Source organism: Lacerta agilis, chromosome 8 (assembly GCF_009819535.1).
Source record: "Lacerta agilis isolate rLacAgi1 chromosome 8, rLacAgi1.pri, whole genome shotgun sequence".
Lineage (NCBI taxonomy): Eukaryota > Metazoa > Chordata > Lepidosauria > Squamata > Lacertidae > Lacerta > Lacerta agilis.
The window spans coordinates 13,539,060-13,558,691 of record NC_046319.1 but is presented as its reverse complement, the minus strand read 5'-3'; the positions used below and the strand labels follow the sequence as shown (position 1 = coordinate 13,558,691).

The following is a 19,632-nucleotide window of genomic DNA, read 5'->3' as shown; positions in this document are numbered from 1 at the left end:
ATTTGTACTAATTCTGATCCATCTTGCTGTATAGCCTTTAGGTGTGCAATGCAGATAACAATATCTAACTCCGTGTATGGTAACCTTGCACCACTGAACTGTTAGTGAACGAGGTGAGAAAAAATAAAGATTAAAAAGCCAGTGGATTAAACGAATTTCAGCTCCATGTGTCTTTTCTTACCTCCTCTTGCAAGAGGCTATTTGGGCCCCTTCAAATTGGTGGTTCTGTTTGTTTGTTTGTTTGCAGGTGTGTCCTGCAATTTATTATCGGGGGCTCAGTGGGCTTGAATACACAATGATTCTGAAAGGGCACCAAATTCCGCCTCCTCTATACCAAGAAACTAAGTCCATCCTGCTAGCCTGCCCAACCCTACCTTAAATAGCCATAAGACATAAGCAGAGCCTGCTGGTCAGGCCAATGGCTCATCTAGTCAGGCAGCATCCTGATCTCACAGTGGCCAATCAGATGGGGTGGGGAGGGAAAGAACTTTCTATACCAGGTTGAGGTCCTTGGAGAAACCATGGAATATACCGTATTTTCCGGCGTATAAGACGACTGGGTGTATAAGACGACCCCCAACTTTTCCAGTTAAAATACAGAGTTTTGAGATATACTCGACTGCAGATTCTCCACCCGGCGTATAAGAAGACCCCTGACTTTTGAGAAGATTTTCCTGGATTAAAAAGTAGTTTTATATGCCAGAATATACAGTAAATGTAACAAATGAATTAATTTAAATAAGTAAAAATACATCTGGTATCACCAGCCTGAGATCTTCACCTAGTGCTGAGCTGTTACCAGAAAGCTCACTCCCAGCATTCAGGACCAGTAGAACTGGAAAAGCTCTTAACCTGTGCTGGCTTAGTACTTGGTAGAGCAGAGCACTTTTGAAACCACTAAAAACAACAGAGGGAAGGGGAAACAGAATGTCCATACATGTTTTGATCCACTCTTCTTTTGTAGCTATTAATATGGAAAAACAACAACAAAGAATAGCTATGATTAGCCATCACTCATCATCATGGAACTTGAAAGGTGCTGCAGTAAGGTGCTACACCCTTAACACAGTGCAGTTAAACCATGGAACTCGCTCCTAGAGGAGACAATGTTGGTCTCCAAACCAGGGCCGTCTTAAGTAAATCTGGCACCCTGGCACGAAGATCGCTTCAGCGTTCTTTGCGCTCTGCCGGGCAGGGCCAGGCACAGCGGGTAGCCGGAGGGGCGGGTGGGGATGCTGCCAGCTGTCCTCCGCCTCCGCCTGCTCGGCCAAAGCGGCGGCACGGCGCTGCTGTCCAGGGAGCCCTGACTGCAGCACCGACAGGAGGCTTGCCAACGGCCTCCCCGCATCCACATCCCCAAAAAAGGTGGGCGAGAGCGGCGCTGCCAGCGGGGCTGGAGGGCGCAGGCGCCCTCCTGAGGCCACGGCACCTTGCGCCAGTAGCCTCAATGGCTAAGACATCCCTGCTCCAAACCAAGTGACTTTGAAAGAGGATTAGATAAATTCATGGAGAGGGCTACTGATGGCTATTGCTCTGCCTCCAAAGTTGCTGGAAACCACAGAAGGGGGAGAGTGTGCTTGTGTTCAGGTCCTGTTTGCCTACTTCCCATAACAATCAGTGAATTAAGTTAGGCTGAGAGACTATGACTGACCCAAAGTCACTGAGTAACCCTGGTCTTCCAGGCCCTAATCCAACACACCACTACACCACATACTGGCAAATCCAGGTGACCCAATTACAGCTGATGGGGAGGTCTTGCGCAACAAGCTCGTTTCCCCCAAATACTGGACTTTCTGTGGTAAGGAAAGTGATGGAGAAATGTGCTAGGGAGCGTGGCATACCGGTAACTCTTGCTTTGATGCAATGGTCATCTAAGCCCCTTGCAAACAAATTGGAATTAATGCTCAATAAACAGGCTGCCTGCAAGTACCCTAGGTCAAATTTCTGAAAACACCCAGCAAGGAAACTTAAAACAGGGAACTGTCTGATCTTGTCAAAAGGATTTAAGTTACATAACCTCTGGAAACAAGGAAGAGAAAGCCAGAGGGACCAGACCACACAAGTCAGAAATTGCCATTGTGAACATGCCTCTGGCACTCTGAGCATATGTGTGTATAAAATCATGTGCCTGGGATGACATGCATGTGCTGCTGTGTTTTGTGTGTTGGGTGGTTCAGCAGCAGAACATCTGTTCAATGTAAGAAACTACCTCTGATTGGTTCAGGAAGCCCAGAGCTCTTCAACCTCCTGCTACTGCTTTTAGAAGATTCTGTGGGGCTAAAAGTGGGGGGGGGGGAGTGTTGGGAATTCATGAAGGCCCTCTCTCCCTCTCCCCTTCCATAAAGTACTGTTTCCACGGCATGAAACTTGCTTCTGTAGGAATAGTCACAACTCCGTGGTAGGACACCTGCTTTGCATTTGTTTGCAAATCCATCCAAATATTTTTGACAGGTGGGGAACTTTTTTCAGCTTGAAGCTCATGTTCCCTTTCAGGGAACTTTCTGGAGGCTTTACATCGGTGGGCACTGGGCAAGATCACAAACAAAGGCCCCATTTGCACTGACTTTCAAAGCACCACCATACCACTTTCAACAGTCAAGTCTTCCCCCAAAGAATCCTGGAATCTGGCTTGTTATGGGTCCTGAGAGTTGTTTGAGAGTGCTGTTCCCCTCCCAGAGCCAATCCCCAGAGAGGTTTAACAATCAGTTATTCCTCCCAGTGTATACTAGGAACTGTCATTCTGGGAAGGGAATAAGGGTCTCCTCACAACTCCCAGCACCCTTAACAAACCAGAGTTCCCAGGATCCTTTGGGGAAAGCCATGACTGTTGAAAGTGGTATGACAGACCTTTGAATGCATAGTGCTGATGGGGTCAGAGACAAAAGCAGGTGGAGTAAGGATGTGGCTTACCTTTGCACACATCTGGCAAGCAAGAGGCAAGATCGCAGATACGCCCAAGTCTATTTAAATTTGGTTTCATTCATGGTAGTGATGGGAAGCCTTGCTCGATGAGTGCACAAACCCTTACAGCCCGAGAGAGAAGGAAAGGGAACCTGCGAACTACCCAACCCCTCGAATGCATGACTTTGAACCCTTGCCAAAAAAAGAGAATGAAAACAAAAAATTCCCATCCGACCGTAACAGAGGGATGGAAAGGCAGAAGACTGTGCCTTTAAAGGGCGATGCTCGCCGTCCGCCTGAGCCGATCAGCAGACCTTTGGGCCGGGCTACGGCCGGCCCCTCCCTGCGGTGGGCTGGCCTAGGCGGGTCAGCACCAAGTGGAAGCCTCTTTGGGAGCGCCAGTCGCCTGCCTTTCTCGTCTCAGCTGCAGTTAAGCCGCCCGAGTCGCCGCCATGGCCCAGTAAGTACTGGGGGGCATTTTTGGAGAGGGTTAGCGGGGCTCGTTTGGCAATGCTGAGTTATGCGCACGAGTAAATGACCGATGACTTCAAGGCGGGGAAGGTTTGCTCCTAGGCGAGTAAATCTCATTGGGCTACTCTGGAGTAGACCGTAATTAATGGCCATGGATTAACTTCAGCGGGCCTCCTCTGAGTTGGAGGCACCCCACTGACTTCGGCGAGGCCCCCTTCCAAGTTAACGTGCGTAAAGCAGACCTGATCTGGAACACACCGTGATGCGGAAGTGCATCTCGCTGAGCTCAGTGGAGAGGCGGGTGGGTCGGTGGGCTGTCTCCCGAGTAAGCAGCGTCTCAATTAGGAAGCTTCATTCGGTTCCAGGAAGCTTACTCCCGTGCAAGAGAAGGGAGTGCAGTGCCAGGCTTTCCTCGGAGGGAAGTTTTCACTGAGCTCAGTGGGGTTCATCGGGGGGGGGGGGAGGGTAAGCACTCTGTAGGTGCTCAGGTGCATTTCCATGGCTTGTTAGCTCCGGGTCCTCACCTCCTTGCGGGGCGGGAGGGGGGGGGGCTCTGTTGCAGCAAGAAAATAAAGGTATTCCTTGCTTTCTTCAACTGGTTCCTGTCTCCACCCATTTTTCTCTGACTGATCATTGACTTAGGTGACTCAGAGTCCCTTGGGAAGTTGGGCTGCAAAACCTGAACCCCAAATTTTTCTGCAGCAGACTGATTCACGTTTTGCAGGACTGAGCCTTCACATGACAAATAGGTCCTGGGGCTTTATGTCTGTGGGGTAGGATCATCTTTCTGATCTGGAAAAGTGTTTTTTTTTAAAGGGGGGAATCTCAAATCGTTGCTAATCGTGGCTACATGGTGATTGGTTGAGGAGGCAGTTTTCTTGATTTATCATTTTTTTAAGGTTGAGCATTAGAAATGAAAATCTTCAGCCTCTTGAGCCTTTCTTTAGAAATCAGGGCGGGTTCAAGTTGGATGTGCTTGCTTCTGGGCTAATCTCAGCTGCATGGAAATTGATTGTGGTTAATCTTTTGTGTAAATTGGAAAGGACTGTGGCTCAGTGGTAGAGCACTCACTTTCCATGCAGAAGGTCCCATGCTCAGTCTCTTGCATCTCCCCTTAGGGCTGGGAGGGATTCTCTGCCTGATACCTTGGAGAGCCACTGCCAGTCAGTGTCTGCAGTTGGATGAACCACTTGCCCAATTCCTCATAAGTCAACTTCCATTTGCTCTGGGATGAAATCAATTAATTAAATAAATGATCAGAGCATAGGGAGGCATGTCGCACATGCTTTAACAACACATAATAATAAAAGTCTGACTGCTGGATTAGGCCAAAGGCCCATTTAGTCCAACATCCTGTTCTCCCAGTGACCAATAAGATGCCTCAATAGGAAGCCTGCAAGCAAGACCTGAGTACAACAGCAACTCTTCTCACTTGTGAGCCTCAACAACTGGTATTCAAAGGCATACTGACTCCCAGCAGTGGACACAGAATTTGTGATATCCTTCTCGTTTATGTGATTCTGAAATTCTCTTCTAAAGCCATCTAGGTTGTTGGCCACCCTTGCCTCCTGTGGCAGCAAGTTCCAAAGTTTAACAATGTGCTGTGTAAAAAGTCCATTCTTTTGTCTGTGCTGAATCTTCCAACATTTAGTCTCAAGTTCTAGTGCTATGAGAGGGAGAGAGAAAAATTTCCTTTGTCCACTTTCTCCACACCTTGCACAATTTTACTCGCCTCTTTTGTGTTCCTTCTTACACTTCTCTAAACTGAAAAGCCCCAAATGTTGTAACCTTTCCTCATAGGGGAGTTGCTCCATCCCCCTGATCATTTTGCTTGCAGAGGAAGGCCAGTGAGTGGTGTGGCTTGGGCAGAATCTCTCTCTCTCTCTCTCTCTCTCTCTCACACACACACACACACATATATATTCCATCTGACCATCCATACTTCACAGCTCCTGGCATTGTCTTCAGCTAAGTCTTCTCCCAGTAGACCCATTGAAATCAATTGGCCTCCATTACCCATATCCATTAATTCCAGTGGTGTCTACTCTGAGGAGGACTAATGTTGAATGCAGCCTCTGGTCATTGCCATCAATGCTTAGTCCTGTTCGAGTTGTTTCTAGGCCTGACCTTTCAGGCATAAGGGCTCCCCCCCCCCCATCTGAAGTGGTACAGCCCAAAGGCAGAGGACTGCCTTCTTTGCTAATTGTTTGGGCAAGGTTTAAGAAGATGTAAAGAGAAACAATCAGACCTTGCCCAAGGCAGAGGGGGTGGTGTGGGTGTGGAGAAAGTTGCCAGAGGGGTGCTCAGTTTTGGTAACACTTGGCTGGCTTAATTCCATGTGAAAGACTCTACAGATGTGTTGTGCAAGTTGGGCCAAGCTCAGGATTTAATCCCTGAGGTTTTATTATTGTAGCTGTTGCTGGTTCCTGGGACTACAAATCCACTCTGGGGAATGGTGATAGCTCAGTGGTAGAGCATCTGCTTTACATGCAGAAAGTCCATGGTTCAACCCTTTGCATCTCCAGGTTGGGTTGACAAAGGCTGCAATCTGAGAGCCTGGAGAGCTGCTGTCTGTCAGTGTACTGTAGACAGTCCTGTGTTAGATGGAACAAGGATCTGACTGCATAAGGCAGCCTTCTAGGTTCCTATGCTTCTACCTCCCTTTGTCTCTGTTTTTCTTCCATAATTATTTCTTCTTCCTTTCTCATATAATCCCTCTGAGTTTGAGGAAGTCTCTCACATATTGTTGAGGCACAGCTCGGAAATGAAAGGGCTTCTGGAAGCCTGTAACTTCTCATTTTCTATATCTAGTTGCTCAATCTCTAAAATTGACACAACACAGTCCTGGCTGGTGTAAGGCATGGGTCAGAAGCACTGCCTGGGTTTTTAAACTGCAACCTTCCCTGTTCCTTGGCACTCTTGCCTGGGTGTCACAGGCCCCATCTGCACTTTAAAGCAGCATCATACCACTTTAAACAGCCATGACTTCCCCCAAATAATCCTGAAAAGAGGGATTGATTGTTAAACCATTCTGGGAAGTGTAAGCACCCTTGTCTGTTCTTCCCCTTTTTCAGAGCAGACATCGCCTTGATTGGACTGGCCGTCATGGGCCAGAACCTCATCCTCAACATGAACGACCACGGCTTCGTGGTGAGTGGAAATACCTGATGGGAGATGGAGTCCAGCAACATCCGGAGGACTTCAGGTTCCTGATTTAGTGGGAGGCCTTGTCTTTCCTTGTTTTCTTACTTGCTTGAGTACCTTAAATGACAGAACATAGATTGGCTTACAGTTTTGAGCGATCTCTGCAGATAATTGCTCAGCAGGTAATGCTGCTGCTGTGTGTGAGAAGCAGGCCAAATCTGACCACTCTGGAAAGTGTATACATTATTATTTCTGAATGACCTGCACACCAGGCGAAATCCATTCAAACCAAGCCTTTCACTTTTCAGGTTAAATCGGGGGAAATAATGAAAATGAACATGCAGGTGTCTTGCCCTTTTGGTTGTTAAGAGTCTGAAAATAACTTCCTAGTCCCTGGCACAAACCCATTAGAAAACCAGGTATAGGGGGATGCATTTCAGAAAAGGCATCAGCTCTACTGTCTCCCAGTGCAATCCCTCTCTCTTACCCTCTCCTAGGTCTGTGCATTTAATCGAACGGTGTCCAAAGTGGATGACTTCTTGGCAAATGAAGCCAAGGGCTCTAAAGTCATTGGGGCCCACTCTTTGGAAGAAATGGTCTCTAAGCTGAAGAAACCCCGGAAGATCATCCTGCTTGTCAAGGCTGGGAGCGCTGTGGATGACTTCATCAACAAGTTGGTGAGCAGATCTCTTCCTCCCATCCTTGACCAACTGCCTCTTCTTTTACAAATGATGCCCCTTTATGCCACTTTCCAGAATTCTATGGATTGGCCAATGCTAGGGCTGGCTGAACCTTTCCACCCTGTGGGGAAGGGCTGGGGCTCAGTGGCAGAGCTCCTGCTTTGCATGTGGAAGGTCTCAGGTTCAAACCCTGGCATCTCCAGATCCTGGAAAGCCACTACCAGTCAGCAAAGATAATATTGAGCTAGGTGGTCTGAGCCAGCTTACCATGTTTCTCATGCTAAGTTGTCAGTTATATTTTATATGCACAATCAGAATGAATTTCTGGAACAAAAATGTTTTTTCTGTGCAGCCTGAGCAGGAGCAGTCACCATTAAGAAAACAAAATCAGAAAAGTGTATATGTGGATCAAGTGACTTTTCTTCTTTGTCCTGAAAACTCTTAACCTAGCTCAAAGTTGTCACCTGAACTAGCCAGATGTTTAACTGTGAATCAATCAGTCAATCATTTGAAAAATAAGACTTTAAAGCCATCTTGCCCAAAAATAGCAGCTAGACATTCCATTTTGGCAACTATAACCTTGGTTTAAGGAGCCATTTGATGCCTAGCTTATAGATCTGAGTTTCTAACACTGTTTCCAAGACACAGACACTTCCTGCTCTAAAATTCAGTAATATTTTAGTTGAAGGAGGAAACATAAGAAGCTGCCTTATACCTAATCAGACCATTTGTCCATCTAGCTCAATATTGTCTTACTCTCACTGGCAGCAACTTTCTACGATTTCAGGCAAGGGTCTTCCCCAGTCCTACATGGAGATGCCATTGGGGATTGAACCAGAGACCTTCTATGTACAAAGCAGATGCTCTACCACTGAGCTATGGCCCTATGAAGCTGCCTTATACTTAGTCAGACCACTAGTCCATCTAGCTCACTATTTTCTGCACTAACTGGCAGTGGCCCTCCAGGGTATCATTTGAGGATGTCTCATAGCCCTCCCAGGAGATGTTCCACTGGATTAGATAGTCTGATCCAGCAACTCTCTACAGATGGACACCTGCCACTAGATTCAGAGATAACCTCTCTTGGTACCAGTCATTGGGGAAGAAGAGTGGGGAAGGGCTGCTGCCAATGTGCCCTTTTCATGGGCTTCCCAAAGGCATTTGATTAGCTGGATCTGATAGGCCATTACTCTGCTGAACTCTTCTGATGTAACACTGTCTCTTTCCTTTACAGGTGCCACTGCTGAGTGCCGGAGACATCATTATTGATGGAGGGAATTCTGAGTATAGAGATAGCACAGTATGTATGGTGCCCATTTGCATGCTACTTGTATACTCCAAGGAGCTCAAGAGGATATGTGGGAGCTAACTTTATCTTCACAAACAGACCTGTGGGGTTGGTTGGTTAGGGTTTGTTTGCAAGACATTTCTCTCCTAATACATATTTTCCTAAGGATGTTGTCACGCTGCAGTTTTTTGTGCAACCAGCGGGTGGCTTTGAGAAGGGTGGGATTGGTGAGCAAAGTAAGTTGGGGTGCAGCCCCTAGTATTTTATAAAACTGCAGCTTTTTATATCCTGCCTCTCAAATTTGCCCAAAGGCTCATCAATGAGTTTTGTACAAGGATTGGAAGTTTTGAGCAAGGATTGGAAGCCGGGCCCTCCATTCTCTGGCTTCCGTCACGGTGTTCCGTTGCGCCAAAACTTGTTTAGTCACACTGGCTACATTACCTGGAAAGCTTTCTGTGGACAAACGCCGGCTCCCTCGGCCTGAAAGCGAGATGAGTCCATAGTCGTCTTGACTGGACTTAACCATCCAGGGGGTATTTACCTCCATGCTCTAAAGCCCACCAATGTCTGTTAAGCTAGGTGCAAAGTAAATTTTACTGGGTGCAGAATTTTAAGTTTCAAGTTGTTTTGTAGCTTTTAACTGGTACAGGAGTCAAGAATTATTTTCTTTCTCTTTTGTGAGATATACGTTGCCCTAAGTAGAGAATGCAGTGCTTTTGCCCCCATAACCCTCTTTTTCGAGCAACGAGTCTCCCTTCTTTTCCTATCCAGAGGCGTTGCAAGGAGCTCAAGGAGAAGGGCATCTTGTTTGTTGGGAGCGGGGTTAGCGGGGGCGAAGAGGGCGCCAGGTACGGCCCTTCACTCATGCCAGGGGGAGCCAAAGAGGCATGGTAAGTGATGACAAGAATGATTTAATGCATTTATTTGTTGCTTAATGCAAAGGTTTCTCAAGGCTATTTACAATTACCGTATTTTTTCGCTCCATAAGACGCACTTTTTTCCTCCTGAAAAGTAAGGGGAAATACCTGTGCGTCTTATGGAGCGAATGGTGGTCCCTGGAGCTAAATTGCCCAGGGCCCAAAAGCAGATTGTGCTTTTTATTTTACAAAGAGAAAAGGGGGTGTTGAAAGGACCCTGATCAGCAAGAGATCGGGAGAGAGATAAGAGTCCTGGCTCCCTTTCAGCCCCACCCTCCTTTGTTGAATGTGCTGCAGAGGGAGGTTGTTTGTTTTCCCAGGACATGTGACTGGCTGATTAGATTATCTGTCTGGAAACAGTAGAAACTGCTCCCTTTCCTTAAGATTTTTCAGAAATGTGAGTTGAACCCCATAAAAATGGGCCTTTTCCTCTTTGCTTTTCCCCCTTTGCAAAAGGAGCTTTGCTTTTCCTCCTTTGCAAAAAAAGCTGCAAAACTTTTAGCTGATCCTCAAAAAAAACCCAGGGCTTTTCCCTTTGCAAAAAAGCTGCAAAACATTTAGCTGATCCTCACAAAAACAGGGCTTTTAGAGGAGGAAAACCAGAAAAATATTTTCCCCCCTTGTTTCCTCCTCTAAAAATGAGGTGCGCCCTATGGTCCAGTGCGTCCTATGGAGCGAAAAATACAGTATGGAAGTGTACATAATACAAAATCCAGAATACATCAAAAAGAAAAAAGAGCATTAATTGACCCAAAGTGCTCATCCTGCAATAACATCATAGGACAAATCCTACCCGACCCCATATATAAGTTCACATATACTGCTTTCCCATTTTTTTAAAATATAGCAAATGTTTTAACTGCTTTTACATATGCAATTAATTGTCCTGTGTATGGTTTTTATTGCATTGTAAATCACTTTGGGAATTTGTATTTGACCGGATTGTAAAACATGGGAAGCAATGAAACAAATAAGAAGATAAACCAAAATTCCTAAAAGTTCCCATCCAAGTGCTCAACAGGGGAAAGGTCGTGGCTCAGTGCTAGAGCACCTGCTTGGCATGCAGAAGGTCCCAGGCTCAGTCCTCAGCAGCATCTCCAGGTAGGTCTGGGAGAAACTCCCTGCCTGAAAGCCCTGGAGAGCAGCTGCCAGTCAGACAGTGTAGACAATAATGAGCTAGATGGACCAGTAGTCTGACTGACTCAGTATAAGGCAGCTTTCCATCTTCAACTGTAAAAAAGGACAAATCCTTTCCCACACCACTCAATAAAAATAAAAATTGCAGCAAGGTATGATCCAAACAACTGAAAGGCTGGGCAAACATGAATGTCTTGGCCTAAAGTTTGACAATGATGGTCCAGGTGTGTTTCCTTGGGAAGAGCATTATGCAGACGTGGAGTCACCACTTAAAAATTCACGTTCTCTCAGTTGGGTCCTCAGATTGAGTTGTAAACGGACGAAAGCAGTAAATGTATGTTTCATTTTTTTCTCCTGCCTGGGGCAGTCAATAAAATAGTAGATGCCAGTAAAACATACCGGTATTTTTTTAAAACACAAGACTCAGATGAGAAACAGTAAACAGCAGCAATGGTATCTGTAGGGACTGCACCCCCAAAATAATTATTTCCTTATCCAAACACCTGGCCAAGTAAACTTGTTTCTTTTCTTAAATGCTTCTGTAGTAGGGGCAGACCAAATATCACTTGGAAGGGGGTTTCAGAGGTAGGGAGCCACTACTGATAATGCCCTACCTCATGTCTCTGCCCTCCTAGCCTCTGTTATGGTCAGGACAGTGAACCAATCATGATGATGTCCTTTCTGTTGCCTTTGCTTTGTTTTTCAAACATCCTTTTGGTTCTTTGCAGGCCTCACATCAAACCAATATTTCAGAGCATCGCTGCCAAAGTAGGAACTGGGGAACCCTGTTGCGACTGGGTAAGATGTGCTGACATGTTTATGATGCACTCTGCATGCTCCTAGAGATACTCTTCAAGCTGATGCCCCTCTTTGTGAATTGTTTTTGGAAGGTTACTAGCTTCTGCAGCACCTCCCCTCCCCCATCAAGAGGAAGGGGAGAAGGCAGACCCTTTCCAATGTTGACAAGCCCATTGGGGGGCTGTACTTTTGGGGGGTAGAATGCAGTTGTGGCCCAGCTTCCTGGTTCTAAAATTTTTATGGTTTTAGTGGAAATGGGGTTTTAACTTGTTTATTGTGGGGGTGGGGTTGTTATAAATTGTTCTTAAGTGTTACATGTATTTTGTATTTTGTATTTGTATTTTTTTGGTTTTATAAGGCTCATTAATATTCTAAAGTCTTATATGTTGAAACAAAATAAAAATAAAAATAAATTCCAGATACTATCTGAAGAAGTGTGCATGCACACGAAAGCTCATACCAAGAACAAACTTAGTTGGTGTCTAAGGTGCTACTGGAAGGAATTTTTTGTTTTGTTTTGTTTTTGTTTCGACTACGACAGACCAACACGGCTACCGACCTGTAACTCTCTTATATGTGTTTGTGGGTTATTTTTTTATTGGTTTTGTTTTAACTATTTACTTATCTTTTTACCTTGTGAACCGCTCTGAGATACTGTCCGAAGAGTATATAAATCTTAATAATAATAATTTATTTTATTCTTCTCTCTTATGACTTGCAGGTGGGAGACGAGGGCTCTGGGCACTTTGTAAAGATGGTGCACAATGGGATTGAGTATGGAGACATGCAGCTGATCTGCGAAGCCTACCACCTCATGAAGGATGTGCTAGGCATGGACCACGACGAGATGGCCGCGGTAAGCCCACAAGACAAACCAATCTCTTGAATCTGATGGGTGAAGACCCTGTTTTAATAAGTCTAAATAAAAATCAGAGCAGGCACTTACACAGAGACACAGCAGGGAGCCTCCTTTTCTAGATGGAGTTCCCAGGACCCTTTAGTTGTGGGATGGGATACTTGTGGGCCTTCCATATGTTGTCAGACTGCATCCTTGACCATTGGCCATGCTGCTTGAGGCTGATGGGAGTCCACCAATATCTGGAATTCCCCATCTCTGACTTAGACTGACTTGGGACTGATGGGAGTTGTAGCCCATCAACATACGAAGGGTCAAAGGTTTCCCTCTACAGCAGAAACTGCCTTTTTGCCTGCAGGACCCACAATCATCTCAATCCACCAGGACCTGTCTTTGCATGCAGGGGAAGTCCCTAACAGGGGAGTTGTACAGCAGAGCCACAAAGGCATCTTCCTATTTTCCCAAGAGCAAATGCATCAGGTTTATAGAGCACAGAGCACTCCATGTCCTTAAAAAAAAAAAGGCCTTGCAGTCTCAGGGAGGGGGTTGTTCATCTCTCTGCTCCTTGTCTCCCTTGCCCCTAGGTGTTTGAGCAGTGGAATAAGACTGAACTGGACTCCTTCTTGATCGAAATCACAGCAAACATATTGAAGTATCGTGATGCTGATGGGAAGCATTTGCTCCCAAAGATCCGGGACAGTGCTGGGCAAAAGGGAACAGGAAAGTGGACGGCTATCTCAGCTTTAGAGTACGGGGTTCCTGTCACTCTAATTGGTAAATAACTTTGACATAGATTTGCACAAAAATGTGGCAATGATGGGAGGGGCAGGGTCCCCAGAGATGCAGCCCTTGTTTACTTGAAAGACCTGAGTTGAGGCACCCAAGAGTTTGGTGTTTTATTTAGATTTCTGTACTACCTTTCATCAACGGAATTCAATGTGGCATTCATGGTTCTCCTCTTCTCTCCATTTTACCTTCAACAACAACCCTGTGAGGTAGGTTAGGCTGAGAGATGGTGACTGGTCCAAGGTCACCCAGTGAACTGAGTGGGGATTTGAACTCTGGTCTCCAAGACCTGACACTAGCCACTATGCTGCACTGGCTTTATGCCTGACGACCAGTAAGTTTGCTGTGTGAGCTCAGGATCCTCCAAACTCAAAATATCACCCGCACTTCTGTGCTGTTTCACACCTGGCAAAGGGCCATAGCTCAGTGGTAGAGCATCTCCAGGTAGGGCTGGGAGTATCTCTTGTCTGAAACCCTGGAGAGCCCTTGCCCATCTGTGTTGACAGTACCGAGCTAGCTGGAGCAAGGGTCTGATTCAGTATAAGGTATCTTCCTATGTTCCTGCTCTGACTGGCGATGGTTCTCTACATTCTTGGGCAAGGAGCCTTCCCAGTTTTCCATAATACAGTACAGTAAGCTCCTTTTAAAGTGGAAATCCTGAGGACTGAACCAGGGACCCTTTTGTATGCAATGCATCTTCTCTACCACTGAATTATCAACTCTGCCTTCCTGCTTTAGCACACACACCCTTCCCACCGTTTTCTGCATTTCTCCCCTCTTTTAAATATCGAACCTCCTCCACGTAGGGTTCAAGACTTGGCTCCTAGGGTGACCCCCTCCTCTCCTCAGGGAAGGTCAAACCAGCATAGTGATCTCTATGCAAACCATCCAGCATTGCCGGGTGAATTGCTAATGGGTTGGGTGTATGGTTTGCTTTTCTTTCTCTCTCCCCTTCTGTTTCGTTCCTACATCAGCATGACTTGCAATTTCCTGCTCTAAAGCAGCTGACTCATCCCTTCACAATGCAGAAGGATGTTGGTTGGCTAAGAAAGTGGGGGGGGGGAGAGGGGCTACCTTTCTGACTACAAGTGTGGAGGAACCACAGTGCACCTGCGACAGAGTATGAGTCACTCACAGGAAATCTGAAGAACTTTTTCATCTTGTGTGTTTGCACTCTCTCTGCCCACGCCTTTCAGGCAGTCAGTCCTTACAAGTGGGGCAACTGCTTCCATTCCTGGTTTCCACAAACCACTTTGGGTCAGTTTTAGTGAGTAAAGTGACCGATAAAATATTTTTATAATAGTAATAATAATCCCCTGTAGCACTCAATCAGTGTTATGTTCCTGTTGAATATACTCTGTTCTCAGTGGGTTGTTTTTTTAAAAAAAATATTTCTTGTACCACTGCAAAACTTGGGGTTTCTCCAAGCCAGATGATACAGTCTCCATTTGTGTGCTTGTTTGTGTTCTCTTTTGTATGCATAAGGATTAGCACTCAAAGTTTGCTGTTGATATCTAGAATTGTAGTTAGTTTTGTGGGGTGGGGTTGCTTACAGCACAATGCTATGCATGCTTAGTTTGAAGTAACTGCCATTTAGGCCACCTTGACTCCATGCATTTAAAGCACCACGGTACTGGTTTAATCAGTTGTAGCTTCTTTCCCCCACCAAAGTATCCTGGGAACTGTAGTTTGTTTTGGGTGCTGAAAGTTGTTAGGAGACCCTTATTCTCCTCACAGAGCAATAATTCCCAGAGTGGTTTAAAAATCAGTCCCTCTTTCCAGGAAACTCTGCAAGGAAAAGCGGTTCCCCTAAAAACTCTCAGCACCCTTAACAGACTACAGTTCCCAGGATTCTTTGGGGGAAGCCCCAAATGGGTAAGTTTCATGTCCCGCCTCCAGTAACATGATATCTAAAAGTTTTTTTAGTGAAGATAATTTGAGTTGTTTCAGAAAGCAATCTCCTGTGTACACACAGTACTGTGGTCCTGTTTGCCATTGCTTCAGTTTAGCCATCCATGGTGATTGATTTTTCTTTCTCCAAAGGGGAGGCTGTCTTTGCTCGGTGCCTGTCTTCCCTCAAGGACGAAAGAGTGAAAGCTAGCAAGCTGCTGAGTGGACCCAACGCAGCTAAGTTTAGCGGGAATAAGGCGGCGTTTCTGGAGGACATCCGCAAAGTGAGTTGTTACGCCAGGGAGGGCTAGTCTTGTGGCCCTTCGGGTGTTGTCAAACTACAATTCCCATCAGCCCCCAGCCAACATGGCCAGCGGTTGGTGTGGTGGGAGTCGTAGTCCAACAAAATTATGGAAATACACTATCCTATGTGTGGGGAAGATGCATCATTCTGCATTATAGTCTCCAACAAGAACCTCCATTGCCTGAGGTTCAGATTGTTGTAGAGATTGTATCAGCGGTTCCAGAATTCTAGGCTTCCTCACTCAGGACATGCTCAGTGGGTTCCTTTAATCTGGAATGGGTGGTGGGGTGTGCAGACCAATCATTCCCTCACACTAACTCTGACCTAACATGATCCATGACGATGGGCAGCTCTCTTTGGGTTTATAGGGTCCTTTCTCAGTCTCCGGTGGCTCAGCAAATGGCTGACTTTGCCACCCTCTGGAGCCAGCCCCTGGCTTGAAAGCCTCTTTCTAAATCTTGACACTGCCCCTTGGCTCCCTTGCAGGCCCTGTATGCTTCAAAGATTATTTCCTACACACAAGGCTTCATGTTGCTGAGGCAAGCGGCAAAAGAGTTTGGCTGGACGCTGAATTATGGTGCCATCGCCCTGATGTGGCGGGGAGGATGCATCATCCGAAGGTAAGCAAGACGGATAGGATATGATTGGAGCAGGGGCTGTCGATTGACAGGGAGATGATCCTCTTTGTTTGGAGCTCAGACCAACTGAATTGAAAAGTTGAGATTCTAACTGAGGCTGCACCTACACTCTACATTTACAGTAGTATCATACTGCTTCAAACAGTCATGGATTCTCCAAAGAATTCTGGGAATGATAGCTTGTTAAGGGTGCTTCTGCCTCTACTTTCCTCTGTCTCTCCTTTTGTAATTATTTGTTCCCACTTCTTATGCTCTGAGTTTGAGGAAGTTTCTCCCATTGAGACACAGCAGAGGAAATGAAGGGGCTCCTGCCTGCAACATCTCATTTTCTGGATCAGTTGCTCAATCTCTAAAATGGGCATGGTGTGGTCCCAGCTGATTTTAGGATCAGAAGACCTTTTCTTTAAAAAAAACTCTTTTTTTAGCACTCTTCCCTGGGTGACAAATTTGTAGACACAGACCCCATCTGCAACATAGTTAAAGCACGATATCACTTTAAACTGCTTCCGCGAAGAATTGTGGGAGCTGTAGTCTGTTAAGGGTGCTAGGACACCCCTTACTCCCCCTCTCAGAGCTACAATTCCCAGACTTGCCTTAGAAGAGGGAATGCTAATTCCTCTGGGAATTGACTATTAGCCATGCTAGCTGGGGCTGATGGAAATTGGAGCCCAACAACAAGTTATCCCTGCCCTTGATTACAATATGTTGGTCCACATATATTTTTGGGTTCCTGGCCCTTTGAAGAAATCCTACTAACTGCTTTTGCATGCCTTCTGCATAGTGTGTTCCTGGGGAAAATCAAAGAAGCTTTTGATCGAAGCCCTGATCTCCAGAACCTACTGTTGGACAACTTTTTCAAGACGGCGGTAGAGAATTGCCAGGTAACTTCAGGAAGAAGAGGCACATACACACACCATATATTTAAATTATTATTATTATTATTATTATTATTATTATTATTATTATTATTATTTTATTTGTATACTGCTTTGTATTTTTAAGAAAAGCACTATGATACCACTTTAAGCAATCATGGCTCCCCCCCCCAAAAAAAAAATGGGAGCTGTAGTTTAAGGGTGCTGAGAGTTAATTCTCAGAGTTCCCTGAAGAGGGGCTGATTGTGGAGCAACTCTGAGAACCCAGCTTCTGTGAGGTGAATGTGGGGTCTCTCCTAATAACCCTCAGTACCTTACAGCTTCCAGAATTGTCTGAAGTGGTATGGCAGTGCTTTAAATGCACAAGGCGAATACGGCTTTAGAAAGTACCTGACCATTTTCAAGTGCAGTATGTATTGCTATGGACAGCTTCACACACACCACAGCCTCAGAATAGCTGTCCGTTGTCCATCCCTTGGGAGCAGATTTTGAGGGTGTGCAGAGGTGGGGGATGGGAAGGAGAGGGTGGCAAAGTCCCATTATGTGAGCGGGAACTTTGTCCCACTTGCCCAAGGACAGTGGTGGAGACAACCCTATGTTTCCAGTGGAGGAAGGGTCATTGGCTGAATACAACTTTTAAGAAGGTAACTACTACTACTACTTTTACATCATTGCTCCCTTAGGACTCATGGCGACGTGCCATCAGCACTGGTGTCCACATTGGCATCCCAATGCCGTGCTTCACCACTGCACTTTCTTTCTATGATGGGTACAGGCATGACACTCTGCCAGCCAACCTGATTCAGGTAAGCCAGTCTGAAAACAGCTTTGGTATGTGTGGAGTCTGGTCTGAAACTTCTGCAACCTTTTTTGCTCTGTTCAGATCTTTTGCTCATTTCCCTAGTTAACATAAGGAGAGCCTGGCTGCTGGATCAGGCGAAAGGGCCCATCTAGTCTGACATTCTGTTCTCAGTGATCAACGGTAATGCCCACCTGAAGTCTCTGTATCCAGCACAATTTGTGGTGCCACCTCTCTCCTGGCCTTCCTTAAAACCCATCATTTTCTTATGGCCTTTGGGTTAACCCCCTTAATTTCAATTTCTCAAAGGACCCATGTTTTAAGCACATGTAGCTGCATTTGCCCATGATCATACCTACCTTCATCTTTTCCTCTCCTTCCCTTTTGTCATGTTTCCTCATTGTCTGCTTTAGATTGGAAGTGCCATACAGGCTGCAGCTTCCAGCAGTATTTTTACCTGTTTTCCCTCTGCAAGAGGAACCTGCGGCTCTCCAGCTGTTGTTGGACTCCATCTTTCATCAGCCCCAGCCAGGGATGATGGGAGTTGTAGTCCAGCAACATCTAGAGAGCTACAGGTTCTCCATCCCTGAACTGAAAGGATCCTCTTTAGTTTTACCAACACTGGAGACTCTACTGTAGAGGCAATGGGTTTGACCTCTCAGGTGTCCCCAACTAAATTCTATTCAGAGTAGATCCATTGACATTAATGGGCCTAAGTTAGTCACATCAATTATTTTCAGATTCTTGGTATAAGCTTTCGTGTGCATGCACACTTCTTCAGATATCATGCATGCACACAAAAGCTCATACCAAGAACAAACATAGTTGGTCTCTAAGGTGCTACTGGACAATTTTTATATATATTTCAATTATTTTCAGTTGTTTTACTCAGAGTATTACTAACATGGGCTGCAACCCTCAGTGTGCCTCCTTTGAATTTAGCAACAACTGAAAGTTGACTGTGTAACTTTGGCAACCTAGATCACTAACTGTGTGTATGCAATTTCTCAAAGGCTCAACGAGATTATTTTGGTGCCCACACCTACGAACTGTTGTCAAAACCAGGCGAATTTATCCACACCAACTGGACAGGACATGGAGGCTCTGTTTCCTCTTCATCATACAATGCCTAGAAGGAAGCCTGAACTTGAAAGTGGAAAATACTGTAGAGATAAAACATTCCCTCTTCTTGCTGGTTATTCTCTGTATCTTCAGCACTTTCTCTAGTTGTCACGTTTGGGGCATTTTATTTTATTTTTGTAAAGAAGTTGTGATCATGTCTTATAAGAGAGCTAAAATAAACATTTAAATCCTTCTTTGAAAATGTTGTGACTTTTATTTCACCAGCCCAGTTCCCTCTAGGACAGGCATAGGCAACCTTCGGCTCTCCAGATGTTTCGGACTACAATTCCCATCATCCCTGACCACTGGTCCTGTTAGCTAGGGATCATGGGAGTTGTAGGCCAAAACATCTGGAGAGCCGATGGTTGCCTATGCCTGCTCTAGGAGCAATTAGTAAATTAGTAAGTTTTAAGTAAGTTAGTAAGTTTGCGTAAGTAAGTTTGCATAAGTCAGCGCTAATGAGTCATGTTTACTGTACCAAATAAACATCTCATACCCCAGGCAAAATAAATTGGGAGCTATGCCTCCTTTATGTACAGGAATTTGGGGTGCAGGTTTCTATTAAAAATGTGGGCTATCATTTTTGTGTGTGCGCCCCCTCTGGTCATTTAGCAGAATACCTGCTCCCTTATATATGAGTAAAAATGGCCAGAGTGAGAATTCATAAAATTCAAATATTCTCAGTGATTTTAGCCAAGGCAGACTAAATTCTCTGCCCCCTCATGTATGGGAAAATGGCTCTTCATTTACAGGGATGTATGTGCTTAAACTTTAAAACTTAAAATAATAGGTGAAGTGGTAAAAACTCTGAAAGCCAACATTTCCACCTTTCTTTCTTTACCAAAAGGCAAAGCTGGGCTGAATTTCAACCCACCACCACACCAGGATTTAAAAATTACCCTCCAATGCTTGCAGACACATGGCCTTCCACATAGCTATAAAGTGGGAGTTGAAAGGGACCCTGAGGTCATCCAGTCCAACCTCCTAAAATACAGGGTTCACAAGATTTGTACTCCAAGAGACACA

General features: G+C 45.5%; 1 protein-coding gene across 1 annotated transcript; it reads left to right on the top strand.

The window, feature by feature from the left end:
- The first annotated feature begins 3,222 nt into the window (after positions 1–3,222).
- On the top strand, positions 3,223–18,787 carry PGD (phosphogluconate dehydrogenase). Its single transcript, XM_033156222.1, has 13 exons — positions 3,223–3,361; positions 6,447–6,522; positions 7,014–7,193; positions 8,431–8,496; positions 9,256–9,374; positions 11,267–11,336; positions 12,058–12,192; positions 12,777–12,966; positions 15,022–15,152; positions 15,659–15,792; positions 16,592–16,691; positions 17,369–17,491; positions 18,498–18,787. The coding sequence occupies exons 1-13, from the start codon at positions 3,354–3,356 to the stop codon at positions 18,615–18,617; spliced, it is 1,452 nt and encodes a 483-aa protein (XP_033012113.1). The 5' UTR covers positions 3,223–3,353; the 3' UTR covers positions 18,618–18,787.
- Positions 18,788–19,632: the final 845 nt, after the last annotated feature.

Bases quoted from the DNA above. Each gene is read 5' to 3' on its own strand.
- PGD (XM_033156222.1), top strand. The intron at 6,523-7,013 runs GTGAGTGGAAAT...ACCCTCTCCTAG, and splicing joins TGAACGACCACGGCTTCGTG to GTCTGTGCATTTAATCGAAC. The intron at 9,375-11,266 runs GTAAGTGATGAC...GGTTCTTTGCAG, and splicing joins GGGGGAGCCAAAGAGGCATG to GCCTCACATCAAACCAATAT.